Genomic DNA, 21290 nt, shown 5'->3' with positions numbered 1-21290 from the left:
CAGAGTTCCTATTTTACATGTAAGGTGGGACTCTGCAGACTCTAATGTAAGGGAGAACTCTGGGGACTCCCATAAGGGGTGCCCTGAGAACCCTGATTTACCTTAATGTACTCATTCAGAAGCAGGAGAGAGAAGGGGGCAGACTTCAATCACAGACAGGGATGGATGGTGAGTTCACTCACTCCTGTCCGCACCTATCATCCAGATGTATCTGAGGCTGCAGGTCATCAAATTTACATCCCCCACTTCCTTTTCCGAGGCACAGCACCGGGGATTGGAGTGTGGGCGGATACAGAGGGGTAGGGGTGGGAGGAAGAGGTGCAGATCAAGCCCTCTCTCCTCTCCCATCTGTATGTAGGGGGGATTGGTGATGGCTTTGGGCAGTATCAAAGAGTGTAACAGACACACTCAGCTTGGACAACTGCAGCCAGCAACCATGCTGGGAGACCATAGTCCAATCTGAATAATGTGTCCGGGTTGCAGACATTTTGAACCCTGGACACATGATTCCAAACCCAAAATGTCCAGGTGAATCCAGGACAGGTGGCAATCCTAATTACAGGTGGGGTAGAGCAGCACACCCATCCCTGGAACAGCAGAGGAACACGAACTGGAGTTGACACAGTTTCCTGGGACCGACCGCCAATAGGAAGCCAGAGGGGTGTGTGCACTATTTGTGGGCAGAGAGGCCATGTTCACAATCATTTTATAGAGAGAGGATGACTAGTGGCAGTAGATTGCTGGGTAGTACTGGCTGAAACAGATGAGGTATCACAGATGGCAACTGATGATGGCACCGATATGCAGCACTGATGGGCACTTATAGGTCACACTAATGAGGCGGTGTTTAATCACATATGTGTATAGAAGTAGAAGCAAGAGCACATGAGCACAAAGTACATTTCATAAGAAGAAGTCATAAGCAAGAAAAAAAAATGTATTTCACTTTTTGTAAACAAGGCTATAATGTAATATAATATTCTTGACGCACCTGTTCCCTAATATAATAACATATGATTTTACAATATATTTTTTTATTTAATCGTTTATATATTCGTAGATCAGCAATACGTAAAAACAATATTAACAGTTACATTAACAATATTAAACACATAACTTTATTAAACGTTAACGATTATTACAAATAATGAGCAAAAACAATACAATGGCTCAACTGTAGCTCAACAAAAAGGGATAATGATTTACAGCTGTGCGTAGTTATAATCATGCGACCGCTGTGGCCTTTCTGCAGGAGCATATATAATGTGTGCCCTGTTGCTGTAATGGTTGGGACAGTATGGGAGGCACAGAAGGTATTGGTGCTCGAAAAGCTTGTTCTTCCTCCAAATGGGTCTTTTCGGTTCATTTACCGTTAACACCCTTGTGTAGAACCTGGAGGAGCAACATCTTGGCCAGCTGTCGTTGCTCAGTGCACATAATTTTTAGTTTGTTGGCTACAACAATGGCAAAGCCATCTGAGTCATCCAGTTTTCTCTGTAATGCAGCAGCTGTCTGAACTAGAAATGCAGAGGTACCATCCAAATTTTTACTCTTGGCTCAAAAACAGAGAGGAGATAAGGGCGCTCTGGTTGAGGTGGGTAGCTGGTCAGAGGGATGATAGTGATGAGGTGGCACTTCTGGCAGCACTTTGGTTAGAGGAGAAGCAACTCTGAAGATATAAAAAAGGAAAAGAAAGGCGCCTCTAAGCGCAGTATGCAAAATTTAATAAAGTGCACAAAGAGTTAAAAGCACTTACAAGATTGTTGAGTGTTAAAAAACATGATAAAATCAGGAGTCCTCATCTGTGGTATGTGTCCATCCTCAGCATGGTGGTAGAGAGCAGTGTAGAGCCGTCCAGCAGCTGTAAAGCGTTCTCATGCGTGTTGGAAAGAGGAGGCAGCAGGGAAGCCTGTATTCACTGCGGAACACACAAGGCTGGTGGTGTCAGTTTAGAGAAGGGGTGCCCTTCTTCTTATTATTATTATTGTAATAGACCTTGACCAGGTTTTTTGGGCTGGAGCACCCCTCCCCCTCCTCATTACCTCTTATTTAGTGGTCATCATTGCATAGGATGTATCCCTTTCAGTTCTCCCACATAGAGGAGTTGAGACAAAGATCTTCCATTCTATTACTAGTGTAGGACCCACTAATTCAGGGTACTTTGTCGCAGTAAGTGGGCTTAGCACTATATGACCATATAGTGTGACCAAACCCCCGTATTTTTTGAACATGTTCAGGTGTTTTTAACTAGCCTTGCAGGAAATGTCATTCTTGTATGTGTGCGCTGTAAAATATTTTGTAGTGTAGTGAATACAGGCTTACCTGCTGCCTCCTCTTTCCAACACGCATGAGAACGCTTTACAGCTGCTGGACGGCTCTACACTGCTCTCTACCACCATGCTGAGGATGGACACATGCCACAGACAAGGACTCCTGATTTTATCATGTTTTTTAACACTCAACAATCTTGTAAGTGTTTTTAACCCTTTGTGCACTTTATTAAATTTTGCATACTGCGCTTAGAGGCGCCTTTCTTTTCCTTTTTTATATCTTCAGAGTTGCTTCTCCTCTAACCAAAGTGCTGCCAGAAGTGCCACCTCATCACTATCATCCCTCTGACCAGCTACCCACCTCAACCAGAGCGCCCTTATCTCCTCTCTGTTTTTGAGCCAAGAGTAAAAATTTGGATGGTGCCTTTCTTTTCCTTTTTTCCTCTTGGCTCAGGTGTTTGTGAAATGTGGTAGTAATCGTCTCCATGTTGTCCTGGGTGGTAAATAAAAATGATCAATTTAATAATATTGTACACCTATATTACCTGATGACATGCATCTTTTTTCAATTACCTATGGATTTTGAAACAACTCACAGATTACAAGAGGAAACATATCTGCACAATATGATGATATTAACACATATCCATCACTGTGTGCATTACATACCTCACGGACCACAATTGTAGTTACCTGTGTCAATAATTCTTCACCAGAGTTTTGAAGATCCTGTTCCAGGGAGAGACATTCATTAGGTACTGGTGAAGCTGCAGAGGTTGATGGCAGAGTACTAATTGAAGCTCTTGCGTCAATCTCTTCGGTAAGGAACTGTAAACTTTCAAAGTACCATAAGCGTGGAACAAATACATCATCCGTTCCAGCACCTGATTTTTGTGATGTTCTGATTTTATTCAGCTCTTTTTTGAATACAGTCCTCAGAAAGCAAATTCCCTCTGTCCCTCTTTCCTCCTCATTTGTTTCTCATTTTGGTCAGATCTATATAGTCACATATAAAGTAGACTTATTTTATTTTTTAAAAAGTATTTTAAACCTTTCTTCCAAGTTGTTTATAGCTGCATCTGTAAATTTCATTATCGAAGAATAAAAGCACTTGTGGGTGTTCCCTGTGCCTACAATATGTTTTCAAATAGGTTTCCCTAGTTCAGACATCAAAAATGTTTTTTGTGTGTGCGTGTGTATATGTTTAAATACATTTTTTATATATATATATATATATATATATATATATATATATATATATATATTATCTCTCAAAAGTGTATAGAATATAGATAGATATATATATATTTGATATGCAGGCAGCTGTCACTACACCACACTGTCCCAACCAAAAATAATAGTTATCACACACAAGCAAAACTAACATAAAAGAACGGAATCTACCTTCTTTCGTTCGAGATTCCAATGCTGAAAGATCGCTGGGCCTGAAAGATCGTTCACCAAAATGGTATCCTTCAACCTTCTTTCTGCAAGCAAGACACAGTCCGTGTGCTCCTAGCGCCACCCCTGTCTGATGATTCGTGCTGCAGTGTACACGTGTTTGTGATGCGCCATCTGTGATACCAACCACTGAATGGACCACGAGGCACTATGGCGGACATGGCTTCTGAGAAGGTTCCCAAAAATCATCATAAAAAGACAAGCGCCATGATCGGGGTTATATTCAGAAGGACAGAGAAGACCAGACTCCTGCAATAAGGATTAAAGCAAGTCCTATGTCTAGAGCAGAGATGGTGGACATGGTGTTCATGCTTGAAAAACATGATTATGATGGCAAGAAGAATACCTATGAGAGGCCTAATACCAGGAAGGATATAATTCTTGAACTCCTCCAAAGGAAACATGGTGTTAATCGTTCAAAGGTCCAATTAAGGAAGCATTGGTCAGACTTGAAATTTCGAGAACATAACCAATTCAAGCAAATTCATGTTACCATCCAGAAAAGTAAGGAAGCCTTTTTTTTACATTTAAGATCATTATGCGACGGTGTTTGGCATTTGTCAAATGTTAATTTTGTATGTTTTGTATAAATATGTATTTTTCTGTAGTGCATTTTTAACACTTTCTATTACATTATGTTTGACAGGAAGGAAAATGAAGTTATCAAAGAAAAGAAAAAGAGTACCTGGCCAGCATGCAAGTACATCATGTGTACAAGACACAGAGCCTGAAGATCATGGTCAACCGACAACTCCTCCAGGTACTACAATAGTTAATAATGGTTCCAAATAAAAGTGCTGTGTAATGTTTTTTATTTTTTAAATTTACAGTCCATTTACCTAATGTATATTCCTGGACAGATCCTAGCAAAAAGAGAAGACTGGATATGGATGAAGATATGGTAATTTGCCTATCAAGCCCTCTATTGCTGTTGACACAGACTACATTGCAGAGGAAGACAGTGGTCACATGACCTTGGAGGACTCGTCAAATCTTAATTTACCCGAACAAAGTATGTCTACGCATTTTGGATACATAATCGATAATGGATATACAATTATGCTCTATTAAAAGAGAAGGTTTTTTTTTTTTTTGGCTATTCATACTTATCTCGGTGGATGCAACATCAGGCTGATGCTGCATCTGTCCCCTGGCATCTCTGCACTGAGAACCAAGCCACCGAACACCGCCGATGGCTCGGTTCTCAATCCTCCCCGAGCAGAGCGATGCTGACTGTCAGTCAGCATCGCTTCTGCTCTACTTCTCCATACTCATTAGAGCGCTGAGCAGTGGAGGGGCGGGGAGTGGCTTTGACAGCGTCTCAGTGGTTCGCTGAGACTGCCATCAATCAGGGCAGCTGGCGGATCCAGACTTGGAAGTAGGGATGACGCGCTATGCCAACTGATGGCAGTGACTTCAGCGGAGAGCGGACTTCAGACGGCTCTCTGCTGAAAACGGGTCACAGGAGTTCAAAACGAATTGCACTCCTGTGACCCAGTAGAGAAGCCCAGCCTAAAAAGCTCATGCTGGACTTCTCATTTAATTTAATAAATCTATTAATCATTTAAATTAATAAATCATTCATTATGGGTATTAGTGATGACATGACATGTAGCAGGGAAGCTATTCCATTCTCTTTATGTCTTTGGATTTGTAAATCCTTTACAATACAGATAGCATGTAAATTATAGGAATATAAAAATTGATGACGTGTTGAATATTCCAGCTTTTGTTTTTGTCCTTTCAGATGAGATATCATTGGTTGAAGATGATCAGCAATTTAAAGATGTACATAGTGATGGTGATGGTACAATGTCACCAACAATCCTGGAGAGCTCTTGGAGAGCTCGTCACGTTCACGTAATGTACAATTATCTAAGTGATTTATTTTCTAAACATAGGTAAAAATTGAGTTATGGAGCTTCAAGCATAAAGGTGGAATTTTGAAATTTGAAATTTGCTTATCGCCCCCCCCCCCCCCCCGGTTTCACATTTGGTACCTTTTAGGGAGAAGGGGGAGCAGATAGTCATTGACAGGTACCCTATCCCCACTTCCTGGAGACCTTGCCGTGGTGTAGTATGGCAGCCGCTTAGTCCTCCTCCTTCCCTTCTGCTGAACGAGCCTATAGATTTCATCGTTCTCCACACATGCGCAGCAGGGACCTGGCCTTGAAGCCAAAAGGCTACACGGCTTGGTCTACTCACAGGCAATGGTGGTTGAAGAACCCGACAGCCGATGGCAACATCATCTGCGGTGTCTACATCATTCAACTTCAGGACATTAAAAGTCAGCAGGTACAATATGTGTAGCTGTTGACCTTTAATTTTTAAGTTCACTGGTAAAGTACCTAGATTGCTTTTGTTTATTGATGACCGGAGGCGATGCTGCATACAAAATGAGGGAAAGTCCACTATTGAATGAGGCTCTTGTGCACGTTAGTTATAAATTTTATTTTCCATTATATGATTATTACATATATTGTGCACATCAATTCTACTTGCTCTCTTCCACATATGTTGACACACCAGCGGAGTTCTAATCAAGCACTTTACAGAAGGGATGTGCCTGGAAGATTCTTATAGACTTCTATTATATTCTGCTGTTTTAGCAGCTTGAACAAGTACTGCTCCCGTGAAAAGCGATCCTAGTGTGTTAGGTGGTGAGGAGGCGATATCCACCTCTCTAGGTTGCCTAACCCGGTATTAACAGTATTAAACCTGTGTAGTTCACTAGAATATAAATTTTGTTTATTATCCCTTTTTTCAGAACAAGTTTTCAACACATCCATAGTTGGCCAAATGTCATCTGCATTGTTGCAGTGCTGCGTGGAACTACAGACAATTAAGGATTGCACTTCATCTATGATCTGTCGCTTGCAATATGTTCTTGGTCTTTTAGCAAAAATTGGGAAAGATTTATATTAGACTTTTTTACTTTTCCTCTGAGTAGTTTACCAAATGTTGTTTGTGCTGTTTGTGTTGTTGACACTGTTTTTGCGTCTTTATGTTTGTTTGTTTTTGGTATACTGTTTACAGACAAGCATGTATCAGTATTTTTCGGTGAGCTGACGCGCACTGCACTTTTGCAAGAAAATATGTGGGCCATTGGCACATAGGCACGGTTGCCATGAGGATGCATATTGACCTGTGCTAGATGTCAGGGCAGAATCGTATTGAATCTGCCTGTGACCAAAAATATAAATATTGTTAATGGCACTTTTTGGACTTTTTTTTTTTTTTTTAATCGAAATATTATGATGAATAATGTATATGTTGGAACCTTGGATTAGGAGCATGATCTGTTTCAGGAGAATGCTTGTAATACAAAGCACTCATATCAAACCAAGTTTTCCCATAGAAGTCTGGGCAGGGGCGCTTTAGGAGCAGTGTATACCCCGCTCCTACAGTGCCTCAAAGATGTTGCTTGAAGGACTTTTTTCGGCATCCTGCCAGCGCACAGCTCCAGTGTGAAGCACAAGTGAGAGGAGAGGCTCTTTACATTTTTAGCACTATAGTGCCTGTAAAGCACCTCAGTGTGAAAGCAGCCGAAGGGGTTACTCGTAATCGCAATGCGAGGAGTACATTGTGGAATACCATTGTTCTCTAGATTTCTGTTAACTAAATCAGGATACAGAAAAAAATTAAAGGAGATAATGTTCATATTGTTTAAGTTTGCTATAGATATTTAAAAAGAATATTAAGAATGGGAATGTTCTTGATCTTCCCCTTGTAGAGGCCAGGACAACAAATAGGCATGTCCATGGTTACGGGACAATATATCAATTAAAAAAAAAGTAGAGTAAAAACAATTATGTTTCTGTATACAAAAGACATTTTTTTCCTTGTGGAATCATGGATCTACTTTTCCTCTATGTGCACCAACATTGTTTTTTTCAAGTTTAATAAAAACATTTGCTATGAGACTTTTTTGTTTGTCTTTTATTAAAATGTTTGTACTGGATTTTGAGATTTTTGACATCATTGATTTGAATGCACTATTTGTGCCTTGTTGGTTGCTGATGATTTTTTTTTTAATTAACACGTGTAAGTAAACGAAGGGGTTGTAGAAGTTAATTAAAAATAAAATTAAAAAAAACGTACAGAATCTCACAAAGAGTGACCAGGAACCTACTCTATTCTGGCCCCCCCGCTGGTACAAACCCCAGGCAATGTTTCAGTTGGTATAACTGCTGATGAAACTGGCACAGACACTTTAACAGCCCTTCAAACAATATAACATTTATTGTAGAGTTTAAAGTAGAGGTTGTAAAATTGTGCATTATTCACACCAACAAAAGAAACTACATATTTATTACAACTGCTGAAAGGAATTGAAGCTATACATATCACAATTGCATTTTTCACACAAGTCAAATCATTTTAAAATCCAACAATATAAAGTGTTAAATCTGAATATAGAGTTGTGATAGGGTATTTGACATGTGACAAATCAATTTATCAAGCCTTCTTTGTTTATTTACATATCAGAGTGCCAGAGCACTGCCCCAATTCCAGAAAAGTAGTTCAGATAGTCCAACCTGCATTGCCTTGCATTCAGTGTAGGCAGCCTCGGATGTCCACTGCTCAATGGTGTGAGCACCTTCATACTTTCTTGTCCTCCAACGCCGTTAACACTGGGCACTGCCATTGTGTCCGGATCCCTAGGCGACGGTACTGTATGCTGGGGAATGTTGACGTAAATGATTGTGCAGGACACAGCAACACAGCACAATAATATCTATTTTATGCATGGACATATTTATGCTTGTTAGAAACAGGCGGAATCTGTTGGCCAAGATCCCAAAGGCGTTTTCAACCACCATGCGGGTCCTGGATAATCTATAATTGAAGATCCTTTGGTCCGGAGTCAGGTTACGCATAGGGAAACACGAACACGAACACGAAGTTCATGTTTTCACATGCGTCGTCACGCGTGGGCAGGTTAAGGGTTCCATTATGCAGACGGTGTTAGAACGCCTTCTGCTGGATTACACTGCCATCAGAGTTACGGCCATTTTTTCCTATATCCAGATATAGAAAATTGTATTTGGCTTCGACTACAGCTAGCATTCTGATGCTGTAGAAACCCTTGTAATTAAAGTAATAGGATCTGGAATTTGGTGGTGGAACGATATATATATATATATATATATATATATATATATATATATACATACACACACACACACACACACACACACACACATACATACACACGCTATACTACTATATAAACTATTAAATAAAAAAAAGATTAATATATGTAAATTTAATATGTAAGATACCTTGACATAATTTCTCTGGAGTGCATCAATGACAGACTTGCAGGTTTCCAGTATTATTCTCCCCAGTGATTGAGGTGAAATTCCTGTTAAGAATTTGAGGTCCTTCAGACTTCTGCCGGTCCCCAGATACCGTAGCGTTGCCATTAACCTCTGCTCTAGACTTATTGGCTGCCGCATAATTGTAGTTTGTTTTTTAATTACTGGTGTCACCAGCTGCAGCAATGCTTGGAAGCATTCATCATCCATTCTGAGGTAATTTCTGAAATCATCAGGGTTATTCTCCTGTAATTCTCGAAGCAACAACATATGAGAATAGTTCTCTCGGTTCTCCAGCCATTGTTTTGACCATGTGCTCCTTTTCTTCTTTTTTTTTTTTTTTTTCAAACCATTTTGGATGGCCAAAACTCCAAGCATGACTAGTGGCAGTGTTTGGTCTTCCATGTAAAAGTCCATTTTCATAAAAAAAAAATCGTGTATAACAAATATTCCTCACACGGAAGAACAGATGTATTTGTATGCAACGATCTTCCCGCCACTCCGAACCCAAAGGCGTGGCCTGCACAAGGTCAAGTTCTGACATCACCTCCGATTACCACGCTGCAGAATGTGCCTACGCAAAAGGGACGTTTGAGTTGATCGTACAGGAATTTTCGGATATGAACTACGCTGGCGATTCGATTCTAGATGCGCATTTGATTAATTTCGGCAGAACGTTCGTACGATATTCGTGTATGAGGAGGCCGATTCGATCCTATACTTGCATACGATTATATTTGAAAGAACTTTCGTACAATATTCTTAACGTGTGTACGGGCCTAGGCTTCATGTACACCCTGCCTACAATTACCGTGGATGACGCATTTTGCTACATGTTGTTGTTTTCTGTGTTTTCCCACGGCTGGAGGTCAAAACGTTCCTATCCTTAACGCGATTCTTCTGCATTCAGGAGAGGGAGGCTGAAGCTCACCTAACCGCAGTGGCTTCTAAACTCTGCTAAAAGCCTATATGTACATTGACGCATAGGCTTTTATGGAGTTAAATTTAGGAGCTTTGGCAAAAAAAATGCCTAAAGCTCCTAAACTAAAGTTTAGGAACGGCTAGTGTTCATGAAGCATTAGAAGCTCTGTTTTTGGCTTTCTTTTAAGGGGGGGAGACTAACACCCTTTTTCCATTTTTTTGTTGTGGTGCCCCATTAATACATCAATGTCAGACCCTCTCCTAGGATAAGGGTCTGGTAAAGAGGAAGAGAATCCCTGGCCGCTCTGTTTACAAACAGATTGAAGCAGCTGGGAGCCATCATTTTGCTAGCAATTCAAACACATTTTCTTTGTGAACATCAATATTGCTGCAGTATGGTGTATACCTCACACAGATGCTCCACTTCACAGGCAGTGTCAGGGCATCCCCCAGGCATGTTGTTATTTAATGGTGTTTGCAATGTTAATATTTCATTTTAGTTATTATTAAAATCTCTGCTCCACGGCAAATTGAATTTTTAAAACAGGTCTTTTTCTTTGATACATGTCCCCCAGGGGAATCCTGCACATCACGTGAGGAGATTACAATTGTTTCACTCTTTGCATATATGGATACTCTTAGGCTTCATGTACACCTGTCTACCTCTACCACAGATGCCATGTTTTGCTACATTTTGCCATTTTTTGCATTTTCCCACGGCCGGAGGTCAAAAGATTCCTATCCTGAACGCGATTCTCCCACGTTCAGGAGAGGGAGGTTGAAGCTCACCTAAAAGCCTATATGTACATTGACACATACTTTCATGGAGTTGAGTTTAGAAGCTTTGGCAAAAAAACGCCAAAAGCTCCTAAACTCAATTTTAGGAGCTGCTAGTGTACATGAAGCCTTAGAAGCGCTCTGTTTTCTGCTTTCTTTTAGATCTTGTTACCTGTCATGCGGATATTGTGTAGTAAATACTTTTTGAGTCACTGACCAAAAACAAAGTATAATGATCAGGAGTTCTGATCTGAATACACTGGCTGCATACTTGTTCTGAGTAAGTGACTCAAAGTACTAAAGCCACTGACAACAATGCAAGCAGCACTTTCAGAAAGAGGCCAGCTATGGCAGTCTAAATAATTCTTTCTTTGCAGTTTTCCTTCAACTGGTCTTACGTTCATGTTTTTTTCTGTTTTTAAATACACAAGAAACTGCGCATAAGATTAGATCTGTCCATTACATTCAGCAGAGAGGAGCCTAAGGTTCAGTCCAAACTTGAGTTTGGACTGAACCTTGGCTGTTCGGACATCTTCATCTACGATAAGGGACTGGTAAAGAGGAAGAGAACCCCTGGCCGCTTTGTTTATAAACAGATTGAAGCAGCCAGGAGCCGTCATTTTTCTGGCAATTTGAACAAACATTTTCTTTGTAAACGTCAGTATTGCTGAAGTATAGTGTATACCTCGCACAGATGTGCCATTTCACAGGCAGAGTCAGGACATCCACCAGGCATGTTATTTAATGAAGTTGTGCAATTTTAATGTTCAACTGTAGGTATGATTACAATCCCTGCTCCCTGGCAAATGGAAATTTTAAAACATTTCTTTTGTTTTGGTACCCCCAGTGCAATGCCTAACTCGCCCTCCCCCTCCCCATGCCATTTGTTTAACAATCCCTCACCTATTAGTCTAGAAAATGAAAATTTTTAACATTCAACTCCCATTGACGGGGTTCAGATTTGGCATGTGAACTTTAGTAATATTTTGCCGAACTTGCCGCAAACTTGGGTACGTTCAGCTCATGAGTAACATTCAATAGCACTGTCCGTACCTATTTTTCATCCAGTGGGTCTTTAAAAATTCTACAAACAGCTTTTTTTGCGACATTTTGAGAAAAAAACAAACATAGGCAGTGAGGCAGTGCGTTTTTTCCTTTTTAATTGCCCATTGGTGGTACTTACTTTAGTTGTGATCTGCTGCTCCTAGTTAAAATAGAATGTAGAAACTGTTTGCGCTGCTTGTCCGTCCAGAGGTCATACCAATGCCCTATGAGATTCACTCTCTCCTGGAAGAGCTGTATAGCAAATTTATGATTAATTGTAACAAATGAAAATGAGAAGTGTAGAAGTGAACACAAGTGAATGCAAAAGGCAAAGACAGAAGTCAAAGTGAAATTATGTCAATTCTGCACAACATGACATTAATATGATCTTCAAAGTAGGTTTTCACAGAAATATGATTAATGTGTTTTGTACAAAAAATGCAAACTGGCCCTCCCACAAGCACCTTCTGTTAAATACAAATCAATGAGCTGCCTGCTGCTTTTTCTAATATTAAACTATGTTAATAAACTATCCTATATTTATATTATATAGGCATCGGTATCTTCTTTAGGAATCCTAAAACATGGTGGTTGGTAAAGGCTAATTTCACCTTTTAGTAACATGTTGCACCCATATTCAAGGGATCCTCTTCCGGCACCCACTGTGACAATTTAAAAACAGCACCGAGCCTCGTTATTTATTCGCAGAGTTCTGTGATTGAACACCACCGCCACTGCAGCAGATGGCTTGTAGTCCTCAAACTATGAGGGCGCTGGTGAGCGTCCTCGTAGTTCATTGATTCTCCCTGTTATTCAGTAACTGTCTGCCTGTATAGAAGGTACGGGCAGACAGCTGTACCGAGAGTCTGCGGGAGCCTTACATTGTACCTCAGATCTGCTGATTGCGGGTGCAATGCTCTGCAGGCACCTAAAAAGAAAAATAATAAATACAAATTTTAATTTGTAAAAAAGTGCATTTTTTTTTTTTTAATTTACAAAAGTGAAGTTATCCTTTAAAGTTGACTATATAATTGGGCTAAATAATTTTCTATGAAGGCCGCAATTGTCTTACTCACATAGTACCTGCTAACCACAGAAGAGAGAAGCACCTGATCTACATATTTACAAGAGAGAAGGTACCAGTATGAAGCTTGTACATCAGGCAATAGCAAGGGATGCTACCTCTGTTGCATAGGATGACATGACCACGCCCCCTTATGACCTCACAGTCCCAGCATGCCCCGGGACTGTGATGTCATAGGGGGGCAGGGTCACCGCCTATATAAGTCATAGCAGAGCGCACAGACAGCATTACAGCTGGAGAGAGCGTCGTGTCAACATCTCTGGAAGAGAAGAGGGAAGAAGACGATCCAGATGTCCGGGCTCCTCCGCTAGCAAAAGAACGGCAGAAGATAGCGGAGGAGCCAGCAGAAGATCCAGACACTGGGAGAAGACGCCAGAGAAACCCCCGGAGTCGGAAGAAGACCCCGGAGCTGCCTAATAAATTACTTTAAAAACCTGTGTACTGTGTTTTTTTCTTGACACTTTTTTCCCTAGGTGAATGGGTAGGGGTACGATGTACCCTATACTCATTCACATAGGGTGGGGGGCCATGATCTGGGGGCCACCTTATTAAAAGGGGACTCCCGGATTCCGATAAGCCCCCCGTCCGCAGACCCCGACAACCAACGGCCAGGGTTGTCGGGAAGAGGCCATTGTCCTCATCAACATGGGGACAAGGTGCTTTGGTGTGGGGGGGCCGCAGGGTGCCCCCTCCCCCAAAGCACCCACCCCCCATGTTGAGGGCATGTGGCCTGGTACGGCTTGGGGGGGGGGCGCTCGCTCGTCCCCACCCCCTTTCCTGACCGGTCGCGCTGCGTGCTCGGATAAGGGTCTGGTATGGATTTTGGGGGGACCCCCATGCCGTTTTTTCGGCGTAGGGGGTTCCCCTTAAAATCCATACCAGATCTAAGGGCCTGTTATGCCCCTGGAAGGGAACCCATGCCGTTTTTTTATTTAAAATTTGGCGTGGGGTTCCCCCTCAAGATTCATACTACAGTGCCTGGCTTTGGCAGGGATCCCCGCACCAGTGTGAACCCGGCTCATAAGGTGTCAATCTCGCCAATAAAAGTGGCGAGATTGACACTATCAGATAACAATACAGAAGTTGACCAAAGGGTGGTGGTAAAGAGCTGAAAAACCACGTGATTTGGTGAAAGTTGGCTGGAAAAGTCCTGTCGTCTGTATGCAAGACAAACTTCTGGCCAACGCCCTTTGTACAAAAATCCAAGGGAAAGTTTGTACAAAGTCCTATCGTGTGTATGGGACTTAAGAAGAACTATGGATATTCTTTACTGATATCAGCAATTTCTTTAGAACGGATGCCATGTCTGCTTTTCCTTCTATTGTGCAAGAGACTGAATTTATAAGTAAAGAATTTATTTAAAAAATTGAAGAATGGCAGGCTACCAAGACTCTTTATGGAGGGAATAGCAGAATGAACTGAGCTGCTGAAACAAGAGTGAAAGTTATTCTGATCTAAATTTGAAGAGGAATTACTCCACATTGCCTGCAGCTACAGAGCTCAGTGAAAGGCCACTGTAAAGTTTATTTATGCCTGTAACAGAAAGGGTATCTCATAAGCCACACATTGCTGCAAACCCACTGTGAAGGAGTATGTGGCAGCCACAGCCCAGGCTCTGGCCAGGCCAGGCCCTCAACGCACCTTGCTCTGCCTCAGAGCTTAATCATAGTTCCCCATGATTAAGCTTCGGGGGCAGAGCAAAACGTGTTGGGGGCAGGGCATGGCCTGGATGGAGTTCAGGCTGAGGCTGCCACATACTCCTTCACAGTGGGTTTGCAGCGATATGCAGTTTATGGGATATCCTGTTACATATTGATGTTTGAAGCTGAGATGAGCTCCATTCCCAGCTGGCACTCTTAGCAGTTGACATTGGACTAGGACCCTTTAGAACCTGAATGGCCCCTATATTTTTGCATTTGGTTCATTTACTGCCTGTAAACAATATGTATACATTTAAAGGTCTGAAGCCTGTCCACAGTTCTATATTTATATATATATTTATAATACACACACGTACAGGGGTGTACTCACAAAAGTGAGTACACCCCTCACAGTTTTGTAAATATTTTATTATAACGTTTCATGTGAAAACACTAAAGAAATGACACTTTGCTACAATGTAAAGTAGTGAAAGTACAGCTTGTATAACAGTGTAAATTTGCTGTCCCCTAAAAATATCTCAACACACAGCCATTAATGTCTAAACCACTCGCAACAAAAGTGAGTACACCCCTAAGTGAAAATGTCCAAATTGGGTCCAATTAGCCATTTTCCCTCCCCGGTGTCATGTGACTCATTAGTGTTGCAAGGTCTCAGGAGTGAATTGGGAGCAGGTTTGTTAAATTTGGTGTCATCGCTCTCACTCTCTCATACTGGTCACTGGAAGTTCAAAATGGCACCTCATGGCAAAGAACTCTCTGAGGATCTAGAAAACAAATTTGTTGCTCTACATAAAGATGGCCTAGGCTATGAGAAGATTACCAAGACCCTGAAACTGAGCTGCAGTATGGTGGCCATGATCATACAGCAGTTTAACACAACAGGTTCCACTCAGAACAGGCCTCGCCATGGTCAACCAAAGAAGTGCATGTGCTCAGTGTCATATCCAGAGGTTGTCTTTGGGAAATGGACATATGGGTGCTGCCAGAATTGCTGAAGAGGTTGAAGGGGTGGGGGGTCAGCATATCAGTGCTCAGACCATACGCTGCACACTGCATCAAATTGGTCTGCAGGGCTGTCGTCCCAGAAGGAAGCCTCTTCTAAAGATGATGCATAAGAAAGCCCGCAAACAGTTTGCTAAAGAGAAGCAGACTAAGGACATGGATTACTGGAACCATGTTCTGTGGTCTGATGAGGCCAAGATAAACTTATTTGGTTCAGATGTGTCAAGCGTGTGTGGCGGCAACCAGGTGAGGAGTACAAGGACAAGTGTGTCTTGCCTACAGTCAAGCTAGGTGGTGGGAGTGGCATGGCCTGGAGCTGCATAAGTGCTGCCGGCACTGGGGAGCTACAGTTTATTGAGGGAATCATGAATTCCAACATGTACTGTGACATACTGGAGCAGAGCATCACCCTCTCCCCTCGCAGACTGGGCCGCAGGGCAGTATTCCAACATGATAACGACCCCAAACACACCTCCAAGATGACCACTGCCTTGCTAAAGAAGCTGAGGGTAAAGGTGGTGGACTGGCCAAGCATGTCTCCTGTCCTAAACCCTATTGAGCATCTGTGGGGCATCCTCTAAGGGAAGTTGGAGGAGCGCAAGGTCTCTAACATCCACCAGTTCCGTGATGTCCTCATGGAGGAGTGGAAGAGGACCCAAGTGGCAACCTGTGAAGCTCTGGTAAAATCCATGCCCAAGAGGGTTAATGCAGTGCTGGAAAATAATGGTGGCCACACAAAATATTGACACTTTGGGCCCAGTTGGGACATTTTCACTTAGGGGTGTACTCACTTTTGTTGCCAGCGGTTTAGACATAAATGGCTTTGTGTTGAGTTATTTTGAGGGGACAGCTAATTTACACTGTTATACAAGCTGTACACTCACTACTTTACATTGTAGCAAAGTCTCATTTCTTTAGTGTTGTTACATGAAAAGATATAATAAAATATTTACAAAAATGTGAGGGGTGTACTTACTTTTGTGAGATACTGTGTATATTATATTATGATATAATATATATTTTTTTGTTTCCTTTATCAATTGATAAATTGATTGTACAAATAAATATACAACAAGTAAGCTCAGGTTTCTAAGGAACCCAGAATCCTGACTGACTGCCTATGACCTGAGCAGTCACACGACTGAGATGTAGGATGGTTCCTCTGTAGCCTAGTCATCACTAAGCTTTACCACTGTGCATGATAACAATGCAAGTCAAATTGATAAAGACAATACTTAAAGCTGAAGTCCAGGAAACTTAAAAACGCTCCCTTTAGTGGGGAAGTGCCCTCACTGCAAGGGTTAGCGGTTCTTTAGGTCTAGGGGCATGAAGACCCCACTGCAAGGGAAGATTTTCAGTCTTTCTGGAGTTGGGCTTCAACTCTGCCCCTTATTTGGACATAGCTGTACTAAACCACCCCCTTTAGAGATGTATACCGAAGGAAAAAAAAAAAACCAAATCCTACATTATAAGAGAAGTATCATAGTGCCTCTTGTGTGCAAGCAATTTTGCATCCAGCATGTTTACCTGTTTGTTGAAAGATTTGCTTGCTACTGGTGTCCAGGCACTAAAGCGTGTCTGAGTGCTCACAGTTTGATCAAAATGTGTCTCTCCTCCACGGAGTCCCACACTCTCCAGATGCCACCGCTTAACACTGTGTGGACTAAGACGTCGAGAAATACTCATCGTGTCTAGTTAACGTAGGTAAGATTACATGAATTCAAGAAAAATTCTGGAGTCATTCATACAACTATAGCTTTAGTGACCTGTAAGAAGAAAGAATACAATACACAATCATGAGTAGTTTCGCACTACTTAGAGAATATTTGTAATTACTATTAAGAATTATCACAATACGAAATAACACATTTTCAAACAGTTAAAATATGCAGTAAAATGTATGCACTGTATGTATACATACAGATGTATAAAATATTACATGCATTTATGCAGAACGTTTTAAAAATCCCACTAGCAAACTTTTCATAACTTCTGCTATTAAACTTTTAAACAGGTAGTTGTTCTGTATACTGTACAGAAAAAAATTACAGCTGGCTCTGCTTACTTTTAAACAGGTAGTTGTTCTGTATGTAGTTGTTCTGTATACTGTACAGAAAAAAATTACAGCTGGCTGTGCTTACCTTCCTCGGTTCTTCTGTGTACTAGTAGGGGCAGGCTGTAGTCTGCTGCCTGGGAGATGGACAAACAGGTTCCTTGCACGCCCCTTTCTTTCACTGCCAACTCTCCTTACTGTGTTTATTTGAGAGAGTCTGTGTAAGCCATGGGACAACTTGTTGACTAGGTGACCATAGGGATAGACTATTTACAAATGTAACCATTGTTCTGAGTATTCAGTCTAGCTAGATACATGTTGCTGTATTATATATTACATTTTTTATATTACCATTTATGGGATGTTCTGCGTGAAACCAGAATGCTTCGAAATGATTTCAGATGTCAGATAAATGTTTGAGGCAGGTTAGTTTATAATGGTTTTATTAGAAAGCGCAATAGACAATTTCAGTTCCCAGGTACTAACAAGTAGCAGAGACAGAGGCTGTGGTGTCAGCCTCCTGGTGGAGGCATTCAGGGATATGGTATAGTTTACATTAGCATATACCTCAAATTCCAACAACCTTTTATTGTCTCGCCACAAGAGTTTACAGTATATATGAAGTTACAGATTTATAAATCATTGTTAGCATACTATTGTTAGTATGATAAATCCATGCTTGTTGTGAACATGTTTCATTTGCAATACATCTCCGAACCTTCCACCCTGCCTGCTTGTCATTTTACTTGGCCAGTACTGTCGTATATTGTGTGCGACCATACACCAATATTTGCCTATGCTCATGAAGAAGCGCTGACACGCGCAACATGTAGAGCATATCATTATACTAAATCTACCTACACCAAGTCCAATTTGACACAAGTCACGGGTCCCGCAGACTTGATGTCCGCCGGCGGCCCGCGATCGTGGTGAGGAGAGGTAGAATGTGGAACTGTCTATGTAAACAAGGCATTTCCCTGTTCTGCTTAGTGACATGACAGATCTACTGCTCTCAGTGATCGGGACCAGTGATCTGTCATGTTTCAGTGAGCCCATCCCCCCTACAGTTAGAACACGCTGAGGGAACACATTTAACCCCTTGATCAATGCTTTTTTTTTAGCACTGATCAATGTAATAATGTCACTGGTTCCCAAAAAGTGTAATTTGGGGTCAGATTTGTCCGCCACAATGTCGCAGTCCCACTAAACATCGCAGATCGCCGCCATTATCAGTAAAAATAATAAAAAATAAATAAAAGTCCCTAAATCAATCTCGTAGTTTGTAGATGCGATTACTTTTGTGCAAACCAATCAATATACGCCTATTGTGATTTTTACCAAAAATATGTAGAAGAAAATGTGTTGGCCTAAACTGATAAATTGTTATTTTTTTAATATTTTTTTGGATATGTATTATAGCAAAAAGTTTAAAAAAAATGTTTTTTGTTTTTTTTTTTTTTTTGCAAATTGTTGGTCTATTTTTGTTTATAGAGCAAAAAATAAAAACCGCAGAGGTGATCAAATACCACCAAAAGAAAGCTCCATTTGTGGCGGGAAAAAAAAGATGTCAATTTTGTTTGGGTACAACGTCGTACAACCACACAATTATCAGTTAAAGTGAAGTCAAATGTTAAACGAGACTGCTCTTGAAACCCTGTTACACCTCATGACAATGTTTACTACTGTACTTAATAATGGTTGATCGTTCTAATTCTATGTGCAAATTCATTAGGGTAATGTGAAGTCGTTATGTACCTTGTTTTCTTCTTGCAATGGTCAATAATACTAAAAATATATTCAACCTAAAATGAACCTGAACTGGGGATAAAACCGCTCGCCTCCCTCTTCTGGAAGAGCTGGAACCACAACCATGGCCTCTGACCTCTGCACACCTCAGGAGCTCCATGACAAAAATGCTTCTTATAAATAGTACCTGCTTCTGATGATCCCTAAAATGAAGAGATTGGAGGTCACTGCTTCCCATGTTGTGAGGAAGGACCCCAGACTTCTTCTCACCACTGGGACACTGTCACTTGGCTTTTTGGGACTGGTTAGGATGAATAAAGATAGCTACTCCTTTCCCTTCTGGGCCCCCAAGGCTTTTGACCACTGTCCTTACTGGGCTGAAAATGCTTTTGTGGACAAAAGCCTTTCTTGCCCTGCACGCTCTTCTCACATTTACTTAGGAAGGCCGCCTTCTTGTTCACTGTATGGTCCAGAACTGTTCGGCCTAGTGACATGACAGGGATCTACTCCTCCCTGTCATCGGGAGCAGTGATCTGTCATGTCCTAGGTAGCCCATCCCCCTACAGTTAGAACAGGCTGAGGGAACACATTTGATCCCTTGATCGCCCCCTAGTGTTTAACCCCTTCCCTGCCAGTGACATTTACACAGTAATCAGTGGCTATTTTTAGCTCTGATCGCTGTATAAATGTCACTGGTCCCAAAATAGTGTCAAAAGCGTCCGATCTGCCTGCCACAATCCCGATAAAAATTGCAGATCACCGCCATTACTAATAAAATAAATAATAAAAATGCCATAGATCTGTCCCCTATTTTGTAGGCGCTATAACTTTTGTGCAAACCAATCAATATACACTTATTGCAATATTATTTACCAAAAATATGTAGAAGAATACATATCGACCTAAAAATTGAGAAAAATTTTTTTTTATATATATTTTTTGGGGATATTTATTATAGCAAAAAGTAGAAAAAATAGCATTTTTTTTAAAATTGTCGCTCTTTTGTAAATAGAGCAAAAAATAAAAACCGCTGGGGTGATCATATACCACCAAAAGAAAGCTCTATTTGTGGGGAAAAAAGGACGTCAATTTTGTTTGGGTACAACGTCGCATGACCACACAATTGTCAGTTAAAGTGACAGTGCCGAATCGCAAAAAAATGCTCTGGTCATTAAGGGGGTAAAATCTTCTGGGGCTGAAGTGCTTAAATGATAGAGACAGAGAGACAGAATGATAGAGACAGAAGATCAACCGATAAAACACATAAAACAAATTGTGCTGCAGTTCGGTGAGTTAAATGGCCAGCTTTTATTTTATTTTTTTATGTAAAACCATTATCCTAAATGGGAAAAATGTTGCTGTATTCGTTTAAAAAAAATAGAACATGTTTTAAATCTTTCCGACGGAATCAATTCCTATTGGGAAAACCGCTCGTCTGTATGCTGTTCCAATGGACCAAAACGACGCATGCTCTGAAGCAAGTACGAGACGGCAGCTATTGGCTACTCGCTATTCAACTTCCTTTTTCTAGTCCCGTCATACGTGTTGTACGTCACCGCGTTCTAGACGGTCGGACTTTGGTGTGGTCGTGTGCAGGCAAGACAGTTTCAGCGGAACTCCGTCGGAAAAACCTTCAGAGTTTATTCCAATGGAAAGACCGGTCGTTACATATAGTTACATAGTTAGTAAGGTTGAATAAAGACACCAGTCCAGCCAGTTCAACCTGAGTGAGTGTGGATGCCTGTCTACAATTGTCCCTATCCCTGTATGTTGTGTCTCATTAAGATGCTCCTCTATTATATATTAATTTTTTATTTTAAGGTATATAGGTATATAGGTATATAAGGTATATATAGCACCATCATTTACACAGCGCTCCACACATACATCACACCCTACCCTCAAGGAGCCCACAATCCAAGGTCCCCAACTCACATTAATATATTCGGG

The 21290-nt window shown here is 41.2% G+C and overlaps 1 protein-coding gene across 4 annotated transcripts in view; it reads right to left on the bottom strand.

Moving 5' to 3' along the window:
* ECT2L (epithelial cell transforming 2 like) overlaps nt 1-21290 on the bottom strand; it is a 168022-nt gene that overhangs the window by 112482 nt on the left and 34250 nt on the right. Inside the window, exons 1-3 of one of the 4 annotated variants that reach the window (XM_073627374.1) lie at nt 17683-17796; nt 17069-17307; nt 11934-12046 (exon numbers count right to left, since the gene is read on the bottom strand). In XM_073627374.1, the coding sequence (XP_073483475.1) occupies nt 11934-12046; nt 17069-17227 (272 nt within the window). In that variant the 5' untranslated portion in view covers nt 17228-17307; nt 17683-17796. Of the gene's footprint in view, nt 1-11933; nt 12047-17068; nt 17308-17545; nt 17571-17606; nt 17797-21290 lie in introns of those variants that run through there. The other 3 variants (XM_073627376.1, XM_073627378.1, XM_073627377.1) reach the window with 3 other exon arrangements.

Source organism: Aquarana catesbeiana, linkage group LG04 (assembly GCF_042186555.1).
Source record: "Aquarana catesbeiana isolate 2022-GZ linkage group LG04, ASM4218655v1, whole genome shotgun sequence".
Lineage (NCBI taxonomy): Eukaryota > Metazoa > Chordata > Amphibia > Anura > Ranidae > Aquarana > Aquarana catesbeiana.
This window is presented reverse-complemented; position numbering and strand designations above follow the sequence as displayed.